The sequence below is a fragment of the Phyllostomus discolor genome, chromosome 4, assembly GCF_004126475.2.
Source record: "Phyllostomus discolor isolate MPI-MPIP mPhyDis1 chromosome 4, mPhyDis1.pri.v3, whole genome shotgun sequence".
Classification (NCBI taxonomy): Eukaryota; Metazoa; Chordata; class Mammalia; order Chiroptera; family Phyllostomidae; genus Phyllostomus; species Phyllostomus discolor.
In genome coordinates, this window is record NC_040906.2 from 124314749 (window position 1) to 124329992 (window position 15244).

General features: G+C 43.2%; 1 protein-coding gene across 3 annotated transcripts in view; it reads right to left on the reverse strand.

The window, feature by feature from the left end:
- The window catches only part of LOC114494628 (glutathione S-transferase A2-like), a 42779-nt gene that overhangs the window by 26811 nt on the left and 724 nt on the right, over nt 1-15244 (reverse strand). For 2 of the 3 annotated variants that reach the window (XM_036024233.1, XM_028509895.2), the window contains exon 1: nt 2276-2424. The exons of the other annotated variant lie outside the window; for it this stretch is intronic. In XM_036024233.1, coding sequence (XP_035880126.1) covers nt 2276-2409 — 134 coding nt within the window. In that variant the 5' untranslated portion in view covers nt 2410-2424. Of the gene's footprint in view, nt 1-2275; nt 2425-15244 lie in introns of those variants that run through there. 3 annotated transcript variants of the gene reach the window in all.

The following is a 15244-nucleotide window of genomic DNA, read 5'->3' on the forward strand; positions in this document are numbered from 1 at the left end:
GTCGCCCTCCGAGAGCATAATGAATACAGTACATACCAGACAGGGTGTGATTTGCCAGCTAGCTAGTTAGTGATGAAGTCTGAGTTAGATCCTAGATCTCCTGACATTCAGACTAGTTTCTTTCTATTATTTTTTACTACTGAGTTCTCACAATCTACAGAGATTAGCTTCTGTGTCTCCCACTGAGCTGGTGAGCTTCCGGAGAAGTTGTAGGACAAAGGACAATGCACTGAGCACAGTTCAACGCTCAATAGGCTGCTTGCTGAAAGTTCAGTTTACCCCTCATGCGACATGGCATGGTTAGATATCTCAAGAGCCACACTTTTTATTTTTTAGCATTTCCCTCAGAGAGCTTGTCATTTCACAATACAGCAGTATAGAGTAAATAAAAGCTGAGTAAATATAAGCTTAGATCATGGTAATGAAGTAACCAATCCAGATTATAAAACCCAACACTGTACTATTTAAACAAAACTATCAAAGCAGAAATTTTCATGGAGTAGAAACACAATGACTATGCAAAAAAGCAAGGAAAAAAAACAACAACTTGGTTAAGTGCTTTGGCAAGGAGCCTAGGGGAATATTTAGGTAAATAGAAGGAATTTGCAAATACTCTGTCAGACTGAAAACAGCACAGCTCAAGAGGACATTATTTTCTTCAATATGCCTGAGAAGCAATCACAGATACCCTTGCTTTGTGATCCTAAAAGCCCTACACTGGGTTGGCTGAAAAATCCATTTAGTTTTTTCCCATAAAATAGAAGATACATTTTTTTTCATTTTCACCAATAACTTCACTGATTTGGATATTTTGAGTATGCCAGCCATATCCTGCTATTGACTTCTAGCGGGTAGAGAGGCCAGGGTGCTGCTAAACATTTTCCAATGCATAAGACAGCCCCACAGCAAAGAATTATTTGGGCAAAATGTCAATAGCACCAAGAAACTTTGCAAACCACTTTTGACACATTTGATCTGTCACAGCACCTTCTCCATATACACTGCACAGATCTTTTTTGTGTGTGTTTCAGTTGCGTTTCACCTTTCTTGAAATAATAAAGCTTAATACACCAAAAATATTATGTACCTTCTCCCATTTTCAATATTAAAAATGGCTGCATAAAAATTCACAACTTTTGATTTTTTTTAAAATATGCATGCTGATATGACAGCTGCTACAAACAATCTAACACAACTGTTTCAAATGAAGTTAAATACAACTATGCACCATTAGAGGCATCATATGGGAAAAAAACTAAACAAACTTTTTGGTCAACCCAATATATTTAGATTCACTAGTCATTTTGAGTCTTCCCTTTATAAGTAACCTTTTCTGCTCTTTGGTGCTAAAGCATTAAACCAGGGAGAGGAGAAGGAGGAGGAGAGGAAGAAGAAGGGGTGGGGGTGAGAAGGAGGAGAAGAAGGAGTGGGAAGGGAAAGAGGAGAAGGAAAGATAGCATGCTGCTTGGCTCTCCACCACAAAATAACTCATATGAACAACATGCTCGTGTATGTGAAACCAGCCATGGGGTGTAAGTTCAGATTCTGCTTAGCAGGTGTTTCTGCTTGGTTTCCCAACAGGAGGTGCCAGTTCAAGAGGCATGCAACCGCTGTCATGCACTGTCTTCTCACTGCTCAGTGGGTGAGCCCATCAAGTTTGAACCCAGCACAATTGTGTGTTGACTGCTATATGAACACACGAATGCATCATTTATAATAGCAAAAGTGACGTTAATGTAAGCTCACACACTCTCCTTGGCACTGAATTTTTGTATTTGCACACTGCTTGTAATAATAACTCTTGCTTTTCCCATACCATCAAATTCTTGGCCCTCATTTTCTAAATTCTTGATTATTATTATCCTTTAAAGATATGTCCTTGAGGAACTAATTAACAATACTTGAATTATGTCCTGAGCACACAAAGAAGGAGCTATAAGAACATAAAGAACCCACATAGCCCTGACAGGTATAGCTCAGTTGGTCGAGCATGGTCCCACCAAGTGAAAGGCCACAGGTTCGATTCCTGGTCAGGGCACATACTTGGGTTGTGGGTTTGGTCCCCGGTTGGGGTGCATATAAGAGGCAACCAATTGATGTTTCTCTCACACATTAATGTTTCTCTCTCTCTCTCTTACCCTTCCCCTCTCTCTAAAAATTAACAAATAACATCTTTTTTAAAAAAAGAACCCACATAAAATAACACATTTAAAAATATTTTCCAAGTGAAACAGACACAAGAAAATTTATAAAGAGGTATAAGGTCAATACCAACCTGATTAAAGTTCGCACTGTCTCTCTGTTCAGCTTCTCAATGTCACGGCCTGGTGTCTGTATCACATGCTTTAATATTGTGACAATCCTCTGAAGGGGTGGAGTCCAGTAGGGGAAAGTCCCACAGCTCTTCATGTTCCACAGAGTTCAATACTAGACTGGAAAGCAAAGGACATATCAACAATGTTTCATTTCAAGGTCATCCATAAAAATGCACAAAGAAGAGATTTCAGGTTTATGTGGCTGCCCACCAGGTCAGTGGGAACCAGGCTTCTTCTGTAGGATTTCATGACATTTGCGATGAAATTGATAGCAGATGGAAAAATTTCATGGGAAAATATGCCAATGAAAGGCAGTGTCAGAAAAGAGGACAGGGTGGTGAAAGTGGAGAGATAGCAATCTAAATTTGTAAAAAGCACAGAATGGTGAATACTGTTGCAACCTAAATTCTCTAGGCCCAAAGAATCTGGCTGAGATGGGGGGAACTCAGGTGCCTTACCTGGGCCATTTGTAGACCCTTCCTTTAGCAAATGACACTTTAGCATTCTGCTCTAGCCCCAGGACCCTTGTATGTACTGTTTCTTGTGATGGGAACATTCTCCCCTCCCTACTCTCAGGCATCCTGTGCCTCCTCTGTCCTGTAACTATGACCTTACGTGTTTAACATATGTCACCCCCACCCCACCATTCACTGTGAGCTCCTTAAGGACAGGGCTGCCAAGGGCCTGTGACCAACTATAGTGCCTGGCACGTGGAAGAGACTTAATTATAATTATGTATGTATAACTCATCTTTTTCTAATGGAAAATTTCTAACATACATAAGTGCAGAAGGAAGAGTATAATGTGCCTTGGTGTACCCATCGCTGTACATCAATAATCATCAGCAATGTTTTGAAAACAAATCCCAGCTTTTATGATATTCCATCAATAAATAATTTAACATGTATCTTGTAAACTTGGGTGAAATTATTTGCATTATAGAAAAATTGCAAATGTGGTACAGAGTTCCCAATCACCCTTCACCCAATTTCCTCTAATATGAATATCTTACATAACCATAGTACAGTGATCAAAACCAGAAAGTTAACATTGATAACAATACTATTAATCAAACTCCAGACTTGATTCGGGTTTCAGCAGTTTTTCGACCAGTGTTTCTTTTTTTCCCAGTCCAGGATCCCACACTGATTAGCTGCCATAGTCCTCTTCATTCTATGACAATTCCTCAGTCTTTCCTTGCCTGTCAGGATCTTGGCATCACAGGTGGGCACAGGTAACCAGGTTCTTGGTGATCACAGACAAAGAACTGAACCAAACACGTGGCTCTGTGGCCATACAGCAGAAAGAGAGAGCGCAGATTGATTGAGCGATACCACACTCCACAGAACACACGAATGGGCCAACTCTGAGCAGAAATTGACCTGGGGGGCTGGAGGGGTTCTATTCTTATAGGGCAGATATTTCCTGGCTAGTGTTGGTGGGCTTTTATTGCACGTGTACAAGTAGTTATATTACTTTAAAGCTACTACACATGTGGTCTCCCATGATTTTCCTTGATTGGCTATCAGAGAAGTGGGCCACATAATGTTAATTTATTATAATGCTATTATAATGAAGCAGAGGTCATGTAGCATCTTCTGCTCAGGTGCACTCCTGATTCACCATGATTCAGCACTTTTCCAGAAAGCGGGAACAACCGGTCATAGAGCAAGGTTGCAGTCCTGGGTTGATTCCCTTATCTTAGCCCTGGGGCACTTCCTGAGTTTCCTCCCTCCTGACTATCTACCTCCTGCCTCATTGGTGCTTTGCAAGAGTATTGGTAGAATGTCTCTCAATATGGCTCTGCCTGATATTTCCTCATAATTTGATTGAACTTAATACATTTTTTTTTGCAAGAAACCACAGAAGTTATGCTGTTCCCACATTGGTATCTCATTTCTAGACATAACGTCATATCCAAAACAAAATATGTCTTACTAATGTGATGTTAACTTTGATCCTTTGACTAAAGTAGTGTCAGCCTGTTTTGTCAGCTGTAATGTTACTATTTATGACTTTAAAAGTAATAAATATTTTATGGGGAGATACTTTGTGCAAATAGTATCTATGCAAATAGTCTGTTTCTAAATGAGCTCCCCCCACCAACTTTAACATCCATTGTGGATCTTGCCTATAGCAAATGTTACCACAGTGCTTGCTGGATGGTGGCGTCACTCATTCCTGCTACACTGAATAATTGGAATTCTGTTGTAAGAGCTATCTCTTCTCCCTTAGCTATTTATTCAATTGTTTACTTATATCAGTATGGACTTATAGATAGCTTATCCTAAAGGTTTTGATCTAGTACTGTCAATATATATTTTTTGGCTCAAATTTTTCAGTTTTGACCTTTGATAGGTACTTCAGGTTGGGTCCTGAGTCCTTTATCACAAGTTCCCCCTCTTTATGAGTATTTCCATATATTTTTGCACCAAAGATGTTCCAGACTTATCTCAAATTTCTTCTGCCCCAGTCCTGACTGGTCAGTGTGCCCAGGAGGAAGGCAAGAGGCCCTGGTCCATGCCCAAAGGTATAAATGGGCTGGAGATTTGGGGTGAGGAGGGATATGAGGAGGCCTACTCACAGGCACGGGAGTCACTGAAGGAGGTAGAGAGGGTGGTGATACTTAGACTTGCATTTTAGGAAGACTGGTACTGAACTCAAGGGGTTCATTTGCTTGTGCGCATCAAAACCCAATCACACACAAAAGGTTTATTAGTTAAAGAAATGGCACCAAGCCCAGAGTCACAGGTGAGGTGGGAGCTGCTTTCTGTCAGGTCAGCCTGTGAGAGTGGAAGCACAGAGGATCTCCTGCGGGGAGAGGGAAAGATCCTGTAATACAGGTCTGTCTCACCCAGCAGGTGTGCTAAGTTCCTGCCAACTTGGAAGGCAGCCCACATCCTTCTTCCCTGGGGCCTCATCCCCGTCCACTTCTCCCCAAAGCAGACAAAGACCAGGCAACTCCTTTAGTAGAAGAGTCCCACAAAATCAGCCACTGAACTCCAGGGCCATGTGTCTGGGAGAGCTCTCTGCCTAGACCTCTCTCTTGGGCACGTGACCCCAGTACATCTGCCCTCTGGACACACCTACCTGGCTGACTCTCTGGCCACTCAAACTAACCAATCCCCAAGCAGAAATCGGGTTTTGGATCTGAGCGTGACACTGCTGATCCACACTGTTGCCCAGGCGGGAAGCCTGCCAACATCCCTGACTCCGCCCTGCCCCTGCAAATCCCCCACGTCCTCCCAGCTCTCACGCCACCCAGATGCTTCTCTCGCAACACCCCACCTTCCAGTGCCGGCTGCCATCACCTCTCGCACAGGTTCTGTACAATCCTGCACACCAGACTCTCTGCGTCCAAGCTTGGGCCCTGGGGTCCTTTATACCGTCTTCCATGCAGCAGCCAAAGGGGTTTTTCTTTTCTTTTTTGAGATATAATTGATCTTCAACATTATAGTCATTTCAGGTGTGCAACGTAATGATTCAGTACATGTATGTATTGTGACATGGTTGCCACGATGTGTCTGCTTAACATCCGTCATCACACATAGTTACAAACACTTTTGTGGTGACGAGAATTTTTACGATCTGCTCTCTTAGTGATTTTCAAATACAATATATAGTGTCATTAGCTGTAGTCACCGTGCTGTACATTACATCCTCATGGTTAATTTAATTTATAACTAGAAGTTTGTACCTTTTGATTCCCTTCACCCATGTTGCTAACCTCTACCTCTGGCAGCCACCAATCTGTTCTTTTGTTTTGTTTTTAGATTCTACATATAAGATCTACAGTGTTTTCCTTTCTGCCTCATTTAATTCACTTAACATAAAATCCTCAAAAGGGCCTTTCTAAGAAGCATATTTAATCCTGTCACTTTCTGGCTTAAATCTCTTCAGCGAGCCATTTTTGCCTGTAGGGTGACATTCAGACTCTTGTACAGAGGTTACCAAGTCCCCACTAGCCCCCACTGCTGTCCAGCCTTGTGTGGGCTCCCTCCCTTAAACCAGTACTTTCCCTTTAGAACACCTTTCCCACCTCTTTGCCCTCCTGCCTTCACAGCAGGCGTCTGTTCACAGAATTCTCTCTTTGCATCTGCCTTCAGGCCCCTGCTTCCTCTGACTAGCTCCTCCTCCCCTTTTAGGCCTGCTGAAGTGTCACCACCTGCTGGAAGCTCTCTGTGACACAGTCCCACAGACCAGGGCTGGGTAAGAGCTTGGTGTGGTGTCAGTGTGGTGGGGACAAGCCCAGACTTTGGAGCCAGACTGCTGGGGTTCAGCCATGGCTCCGGCAGCTGGTACTGTGTGGCATGGGGTGAATGACTCCCTCTCTCTGTACTTTAGTGTCCCGTCTAGAAAACAGGACTATAATACCTAGCTCATAAGTCTGTTGGGAGGGTTAAATATAAAGTGCATAGGTCAGGGCCTGACAGTAAAAGGCTCCATATGTACACGTACATTTTAGTTGTGACATTTCTGTCCCTGCCACAGTGCTTCCTGAATGCTGCCCTCAACCCCATTAGGTTATAGGTTGAATATGGGAAATGTGGAAGCACAAACATTTTAATGATTAAGAGCAGTTATCTTTGTGTTGTGGACCGAGGAGTGACTTGTGTGTGTATGTAAGTACAAGCACATGTTTTGTCTTTTTCACAAGGTTTGTGCATTAAGCCTGTACTATGTGAGGAATTTAGAAAATGCAATATAATATTTTAGTTAGGCAGTTAAAAAAGAATCAGAATACTCAATTATGTTTACACTATGGTTATAGATATATGGACTTAAGATTATAAGATTTATAGATTTATAGATTTATATGGACTTATAGATTTATATGAACATGGGAAAAAACAGAAAGGAACACAGAATAAGAAAAATAATGTCCATTGGAGTTCTGAGATTATGGTTAACATGTTTTCTTTTAACATGAACTGGGATTTTAGCATAATATCATTTTCTAATAAGTTAAATTAATTCATATCTGGAGAGCAGAACTGAAGCAAAAGGGAACTTCCCTACAATGAGGAAGGAGGGAGGCAGGCATGGACAGCAGACAGTGAGCAGGATTCACTTTAAGTTGGCACAGGTTTGCCCAGCCTGACAGTGCCCAGTGCTTCGCAACGTGGCCCAGCACTGCATCACATCACACTGGCAGTGCACCAAGTACTTAGCAGAGTCTGCATGGCCTCGCCTGGCCGAGGCTTTCAGTCTGCTTTGCCTTGCCGGGTATTAGCCTAGTATCTCCTGGTACCGCATCAGTTATGGTATCTCTACATGAAGAATGTGGGCTTTTGAATTTAGGCTCAAAACCCAGCTTAACCACTTACCAAATATGCAAACTTGGGAAGTTGCTTCGCATCTCTGAGCCTAATTCCTCATCAGGAAAATGGAAACAGTAATACCTACCTCACTAGGTTGCTGCGAAGTTGAAATAAGATATGCATAAAATAACTGACAAAAAATTACTCATAATTGTAGTCATCATCATCATCATCATCATCATCATGTGGGCACAGTTTTGTATGGACAGAAAGGAGCTATATAGGCAAGTTGGGCTCCAACTGCAAGAATCTCATCCTTTGGGGCTGAAGTGAGGTGGCGGGGAGTGGACGATAGGTGGGGAGTGTTTGCAATGCTGGGAGAGTCTTCACAGGTGGAATTTCACGAAAGGAGGGTCTGGGCCAGGACAAAGATTCAGTTATCAGAAGTGTAACCCAAAGTTCTGGGCCAAAGGAAAAATATATAAACACAAAAACTGGAGATCATTTGGGCTGATAAAAAGTCCAGCGGTGGGAAGGTCAGTCCTAAAGCTAAAGTTACAAATGCAGCCACTGGCGCAGGGCTGTAAGGGGACAGGTACTGTATTTCATTAGCAGATGGTTCTAGAAACTGTGTTCTAAAGCACATTTTATAAATCAGAGCATATTTTCCTCCAGGAACTGTGTTACATTTGTACACTTCAATCCTGACTAAGGACTCAGCATCAAATAATGCCTAGATATGATCCAAAAAGTCATAAAAACAGAGATAAAACAATGACCCTATAAAACAATCTAGGGAGTTCCAGTTTGTGAAAAGTGGAAAGCTGCCAGCATCCCTGACTCCTCCTCATGATAAAGTTGAGCACAATCAATAATTTGCTGGAAGAATCTAAGAAATTGGTGGTTGACTGGCAGTCCTGGGCTTCCCCTGTCTTCCTAACTCCCACCCAATTATCCACCAAGTTTGCTGATTTTCTTCAATGCTTTGAGTTTATCTCCTCGTCTCTGTCTTCACACCCCTCTGCCTATGGTACTGGCCCCATCATCACTCAGCTGGGTCCTCACAGAAGCTCCTAACCAGATTAGCCTTCTGTTTCTGTCTACACATAAAAGATGCTTTCATCCTCAAGCAAGATTGAAAATTCAAACAAAATCATCTTAGCAATAAGAAATATAACTCAGCAAGAAATCTGGAAGCACCTCTAGAAATGGCTTGATTACCTTGGCAACACAACAGCATCATCAAGGATTCTGCAAGTGTGCCAGCTACTTCATCGGGGTCATGACTTTGGTTGCACAATAACGGCCACAGTCCTCAACTCCTAGCCGCTCAGCTGACTCCTCTTTCAGGTCCTTAGTCAAGGTTGCATGCCGATGTATGAACACTTGCCCATGATTGTCTTCGATTAATGAAAACTCACTGACGGAACGGAGAAGGGGCCAGTTTCCCTGACCCCATGAGAAGGCGGTGCCCCAACGAAACTGTTGGAGTGCTGTAGGATGGGCAACCAAATCCCTCACCTTCCTCACCAAGCCCCTTCTGCACAAAATTCACCCCTATAATGCAAACCTGACCTGGTGACACTCCATATTAGAGCCTTTCAGGGGCTCTGCATGATTCAAGCCTCCTAGTTCATGTGGTAACAGCATGATAACTACAAAACTTCAAAATACTTTTGCAAGATTATGAATCTATCTGTCCCAAGCCTGCACTCTCACTCCTTTATTCTCATGGTAATACTGACACTGCAGCTCACCTGGGAGACATAGCCTCCCCTTCCACCCAAGACTAAGCTAAATACCCCTCATTAAAGTCCCATTCCAGGCTATTTTACCCAGTGCAGAAACCGCCTCTGTGGTTGTGTAGGGCTGAGTTCCATTCTCATTGTTTTGGTGTCCATTCTGTTAGTCCCTACCTCTCCTAACCCCACTGTTAAATGTGTTTTACATCACCCTACTCTTGTAACAGTCTTGCAGTCTATCTTAGTAGTTATCTCTTAATGTAAGGAGTCTTTCCTCTACTAAATATAAGTTCCTTGAGATAATGTGCATTATCTTATTAATCTGTGTATCCCCATGCCTTACATGATGTTGCCTGGCATAAAGTGACCTTTCAATAACTTAAAACATTATCACTGATGAACTAGTTGCATGCAAGGGTATAAAGGAGAGGAAGAATTCAAAGATGATGCTGAGGAGTGAAATATTTCTGATAGGAAGAAAGTTGGGCTGGAGAACCAGCTGAGTGTGAATGAAGGTTTTATGGGGTCAAGATTTGGTCATATGGAATTTTAGACAATGGCAAGACTGTCGTAATACAATTGTTACCAACCCCAAATGGGGCCTGGCCACTTGGTGGGCATCAGCCAACAGACCACTCCGAGTTTATTTTCTTAGTAGGAAATTTATGGCAAACCAATGAGCAAGAATTACAATGGGGGTCGTTCCCTGAGCTGTGCCTCCCAAGAACAAACGACCGCATGGTATTACAGGGCCAGTTGCCTACATCACAGCATGTGGAATTATGCTGGGGGTGAGTGTGCACAGTAAACAGACGTGGCTGTGCATGCATCACATGCACAGAAGTGGCAGGTACACCCTGGTTTGGGGGAGACTTTAGTGTTATAGTGAGGGTATAATGAGAAAAGTTCACACAGAGGCCAACAGACCCCCTCAATGGGTCTGGATGTTCTTTTGAATCTTTATATTCTGGCCCTAGAAGAAAACATCTTAGGCAAGATTTGTAATCAGCCAATCAGCCAAACTTAGCAAATATTTAGGCTTAGCAAATATTTAGGTAATTACATAAGCTTTCTTTTCGTTCTTTTTTTAAAGTATATCGTATTGATCATGCTATTACAGTTGTCCCACTTTTTCTCCCCTTTATTCCCCTCCATCCTGTATGCCCCCTCCCACTGTCATTCCCCCACTTTAGTTCACATCCATGGGTCATACATATAAGTTCTTTGGCTTCTCCATTTCCTGTACTGTTTGTAACTTCCCTCTATTTTGTACCTACCATTTATGCATCTTATTCCCTGTATCTTTTTCCCCATGGCTTTCTTTTAGTTCTTAACTCTTCTGTACAGCTAGGTGGGCTACAAGATGAGATGCGCCATCTGTCTCTGAAGCCGGGAGAAGTTATAGTGATGGTACAGTCGTGGGTGTAGAGGAGATAATACAAAGCATTAAAAAAAAATCTGTCAGTACTGACCATTGTGGCTCAGCTGGGTGAGCATCATCCCACAAAACCAAAGGTTGCCAGTTCAATTCCCAATCAGAACACGTGCCTGAGTTGGAGGCCTGATACCTGGTTGGGCGCGTGCCGGAGGCAGGGAAACTGATCAATGTTTCTCTCCCTCTCTTTCTCCCTACTTTCCCCTCTCTCTAAAATAAATAAATAAAATGTAGTAGCCAAAGAACTTACACACATGACCCATGGACATGAACAATTGTGTGAGGATTGCCTGAGGGCGTGGGGGGTGCTGGGTGTAGGAGGAGCAAGGGGGAAAATTGGTACAACTGTAATAGCATAATCAATAAAACATTTTTTAAAAGAGGAAATGCCCAATTTTGTGATAGCTGAAGGCTAAATTTAGACAAGTAAAAAAAGATTCACAATAAAGAATATCACCCACTGGCTATTAATTAAAAAAAAAAAACTGTTAATCTCTCATTGAAAACCTGACTATATCAACAAAACAGGACTTAGATGCTGTGACTCCCTGACCCCCTTGGTCTGGGCTGCCGGCTCCGGGCATGAGCACCTGCAGGAACCTGTTCTGTTGCCATCATCACCAGAGTTATGGCTGTTATTATCCTTGACGATTTGACCATCCTCCGTGTTAAACTGTGAGCACCATGAGGTCAGGAACCATAGCTACCTCGGTCTCCACTGTATCGCCAGCCCAGCATTCAGCACAATAGAAGGCATTTAAAAACTATTTCTTAAGTGAATGAGTCAATGTTGAAAATACTTATACTAGTTAAGACTTATTAAGTCACTAATTTTGTGTCAGGGACAATGCTAATTGCTTTTTTTTTGCTAATTGATTTTTTATTCATCATCTCATTTAATCCTTACAATCCTCCTTTGATGCTGACACCATCATCATCCTCACTCTACAGATGAGAAATCTGGGGCTTAGGAAGTTTGAACGGTTTTCACAAGGTGGGAGCCAGAAAGGACATTGGGAATTGGAGCCTGCTCTCGAACACGTTAATCTACCTCCCAACATTAGTAAAGGAAGATAAGAGGGAGGCTCCGAATGGTCACTCATGGATGGGCACACGTCTGTCCCAGGTTGTTCAATTTGCCCATTCCTTCTTAGACATTGAAGCCAATACTGAAAATAGGGTGATTTCACATAAATATCCAGATATCTAGCTTCTTTAATAAAACTTCAAAAAACAGAAACAGGGCAATTGGGCGTGCTCAGCTATGTCAGTAGTGGGCTGGAGCTGAGCAGTGGGCACCATCCGCCAAGGGCCCGGGGCCCTGCCCACTGCCCATCACTCCCACACACTTCCCGAGCAGAGGCACTTCCCCCACTGGCCCACTGCGCTCACTGGCCACCTGCCCCCTACAGCTATTTGAGTTTGCAACCCTGCATCTTTCAGGGGGTTCTTTTATTATTACTTAATTCCCCCCTTTTTTCTTTATTAACAAAGTAACCAGTCTGTCTTTTCAATCTCTTCTTACTTCTTAGTTTCTTTTTAAGACTCCACTTATTAATCAATACTCTTTTATTTTAAAATGAATCCGAGTCCTCTAGGTTTAAGACTTGATTCCAAAATCCCCCCCGGAAGACATCCACCTCAATATTCAAATATACATGCAACTTATGTGTAATAAGCCTAGTGAAAATGAAGATTAAACCTATACATCAATTTCAGCTTTTTCCCCTTTAGGGAAAAAATACTACAGAAAATTCCATGTCTTATCATCTGAATAGAATGTGCCTTCTTGCCTCTGCTGACCTCTAGTGGTGTCCACCCTAGTGGTTAAAAGGAGCAAAGGGAGAAAAAGTACCTGCTCTTTGGGTAATGCATGGAATTTACAATCCCCCAAACGTGTTTTAGTTGGAAATGCCACTTAGACCACCAAAATGAACACTCGTTGCTTGGTGATGGCTAAACACTATTTCCTTTCAAGTAAGATGTTGCTGTAGTTGCAAAAATAACCACCACATAATTACCATGTTTTTTTAGCAGCAACTTGAATGAAGGATCTCATTTTAAATTTGCAACTCAGGAACTGCCAAAATTGAGCTGAAATTCATGGCCGAACAGTAACAGATGCTATGGAAGGACGGCTTTTGTTTGCATCATTAGTGCTGCTCACATCCAGTTCTCTGGAGTTGATGCTGGACGAGAATTTGAACCCAAGGACACCCGGGCTGTGCCTGCCAGGGTTGTGCAAGGATCCAGTTATCAAGAGATAATCAAGGGCAGCCAGGGAGTTTGGGCAACCAGATGTGTTCTGTGCCAGGCACTATCTATATGGCATTGAGAAAACCAGTTCCTTTATTTTACAGATAAAGAGACAGAGGCTCTGAAAGATAAATTTTCCTACTCACCCAGTCAACCAGATTCCAAGTTTTTCTGATGTCAAAGCCTTTGCTGTATTCACCATGCGCCTCTCATTCACAGTGCAGAGAGAAAGCCAACCGTAACATGGGACTTGAAGAGGGCATGAACCAAAGCCACCACCCCCGGAAGAAAGCGAGTGTCTCAAACATAAAGCAGGAGGAGATGGGGAGTGTGGGGAGGGCAGCCCAGGACTTCAACTCCTGAGTAAGATTGCCAGATAAAATACAGGATACATGCAGCATTTGGGACATACTTATACTAAAAAAGTACTCATTGCTCACCTGAAATGCAAATTTAACTGGATGCCTTCCCCCTGCCCCACCCCCTGCCCCCTAAAATTAGCAACACTACTCCTGAGTGCCTTTTGTGTCTGGTTTGTTTGAGCTGGAGGCAGGGCCCTGAAGCTGCCCTTAAAGTAAATGTCTGATGGTGTCTATAGTGTAGACAGCAGGCAGGCGATAAAAGGAAATAGGAAACTCCCACACCTCAGGAAAATGGCTTTCTCTCTGGGGAGCCAAGACTTGGAAAGATGAATAATAATACAAAGCTGTGTCGAAAACTTCAACAGGCACACAGATCACAGTGCAATCTTGTTAAAATGCTGATTCTGATTCAGTAGTTCTGGGGCAGGGCCTGAGACTCTGCATTTCTAACACCATCCCAGGTGCTACTGGTCTGGGGCTACACTGAGAGACTCTGGAGCTGTCCCTCCCCGGGGCTGGATGTGTCTCTGGGAGTGTCATGCGATTCAACTCCAGCATCTCTTCCAGTCTTATGATTCTTCTGTCTTGTTTCACACTTGACAGGATGCTTTATCACTACATGAAGCTATCCTCTGTGATGCCTTCTGGAAGTAACACATGCAACTAATTTATAGTTTTAAATTTGACTGCCAAGTCCCAAAAGGGAAAACAATTGAATTGACTAAATGACTGGATTCTTTTGCACTTGTAGAGGGATGAAGATGTGTGTGGCGGGGGGGTGAGGGGGGGCGGACATTTAGACTACTGGGAAATAGCAGCTACTTCTAGGAACGTTAGAGCCCTGAGAATAAGTAATCTGCCTAAAGTAGGCCTGGAGAGCTCCCTGTGCCATGCCACGCCCACTGTGCCAGCTTCCCTGTTCGGTACAGTCTGGTAGCAACATGGCTTCATCCCAACCCTTGACCCTCCTCTGCTATTGAGATGAATAGCAGGGCCAGGCTTAAAAATGAGTTAATGGTAGATTTTATGTTATGCATATTTTACTACAAAACACACACACACGAGACATGTATACAGACCAGAGATATGTTATTCTGCAAGGAGAAAATAATTTCCAGGAGGATCACAATGCTCCTGATGGTGGGCCAACACACCTTCAGCCCTGGAAAAAAATCTCCAAGAAAAGCTGTGATGAACACAGAATCCAAGCCAGGAAAGTGGGGTGAGAGCTGGCTTGACTGGGGAAACTCTAAACTCTGGCTGGCTGTGCCCCTGCCAGGCGCCACTGTGGTGTGCTTGGGGAGCGCGTGCCAGCTTGGGTTCAGGCAGCTGGGCAAGGAGGGAAAACCTGGGAAGTGGTTGTTTTTAAGAACTGTCTGGGCGTGGAGTGGGGGAATGATTTTATTTTTCACTACATAAGCCTTCTAAACTATATGAATTATTTACCAAGAAATTGGCTTAGAATTTTGAATCATTAAAAAATAATTTATTTTTCTTTTTCCACTTAATTTCTACAAGATCAGACTCTTGGATCTGATGGAAGTCAGAGGAAATAATCACCTCACACAGTGAGGGTGGGGGGCAGGGTTTCCTCTGAAAAGCCCTTCCTATCCCTCCATCTTATTCATCACGTGTTAGCTGGCCTTGGCTTTGTTAAAGTGGGAATGACAATGGATGATTAGCTAAATGGAATCCCCAGGCTGGGATTTGACCACACTGGTAGCAGGACCTTGGGGGGGCGGGGGGGGGGGGGGCTGGAGTGGGGGATGGTAAATGGCTCAGTTTGTCATAACTCTGCTGAGGAGTCAGTCCATCATCTCAATGAGTGGGGCAGTGTGTGGTGTCAGCAGGTCATGTCCTGTGGTGGCCCCGA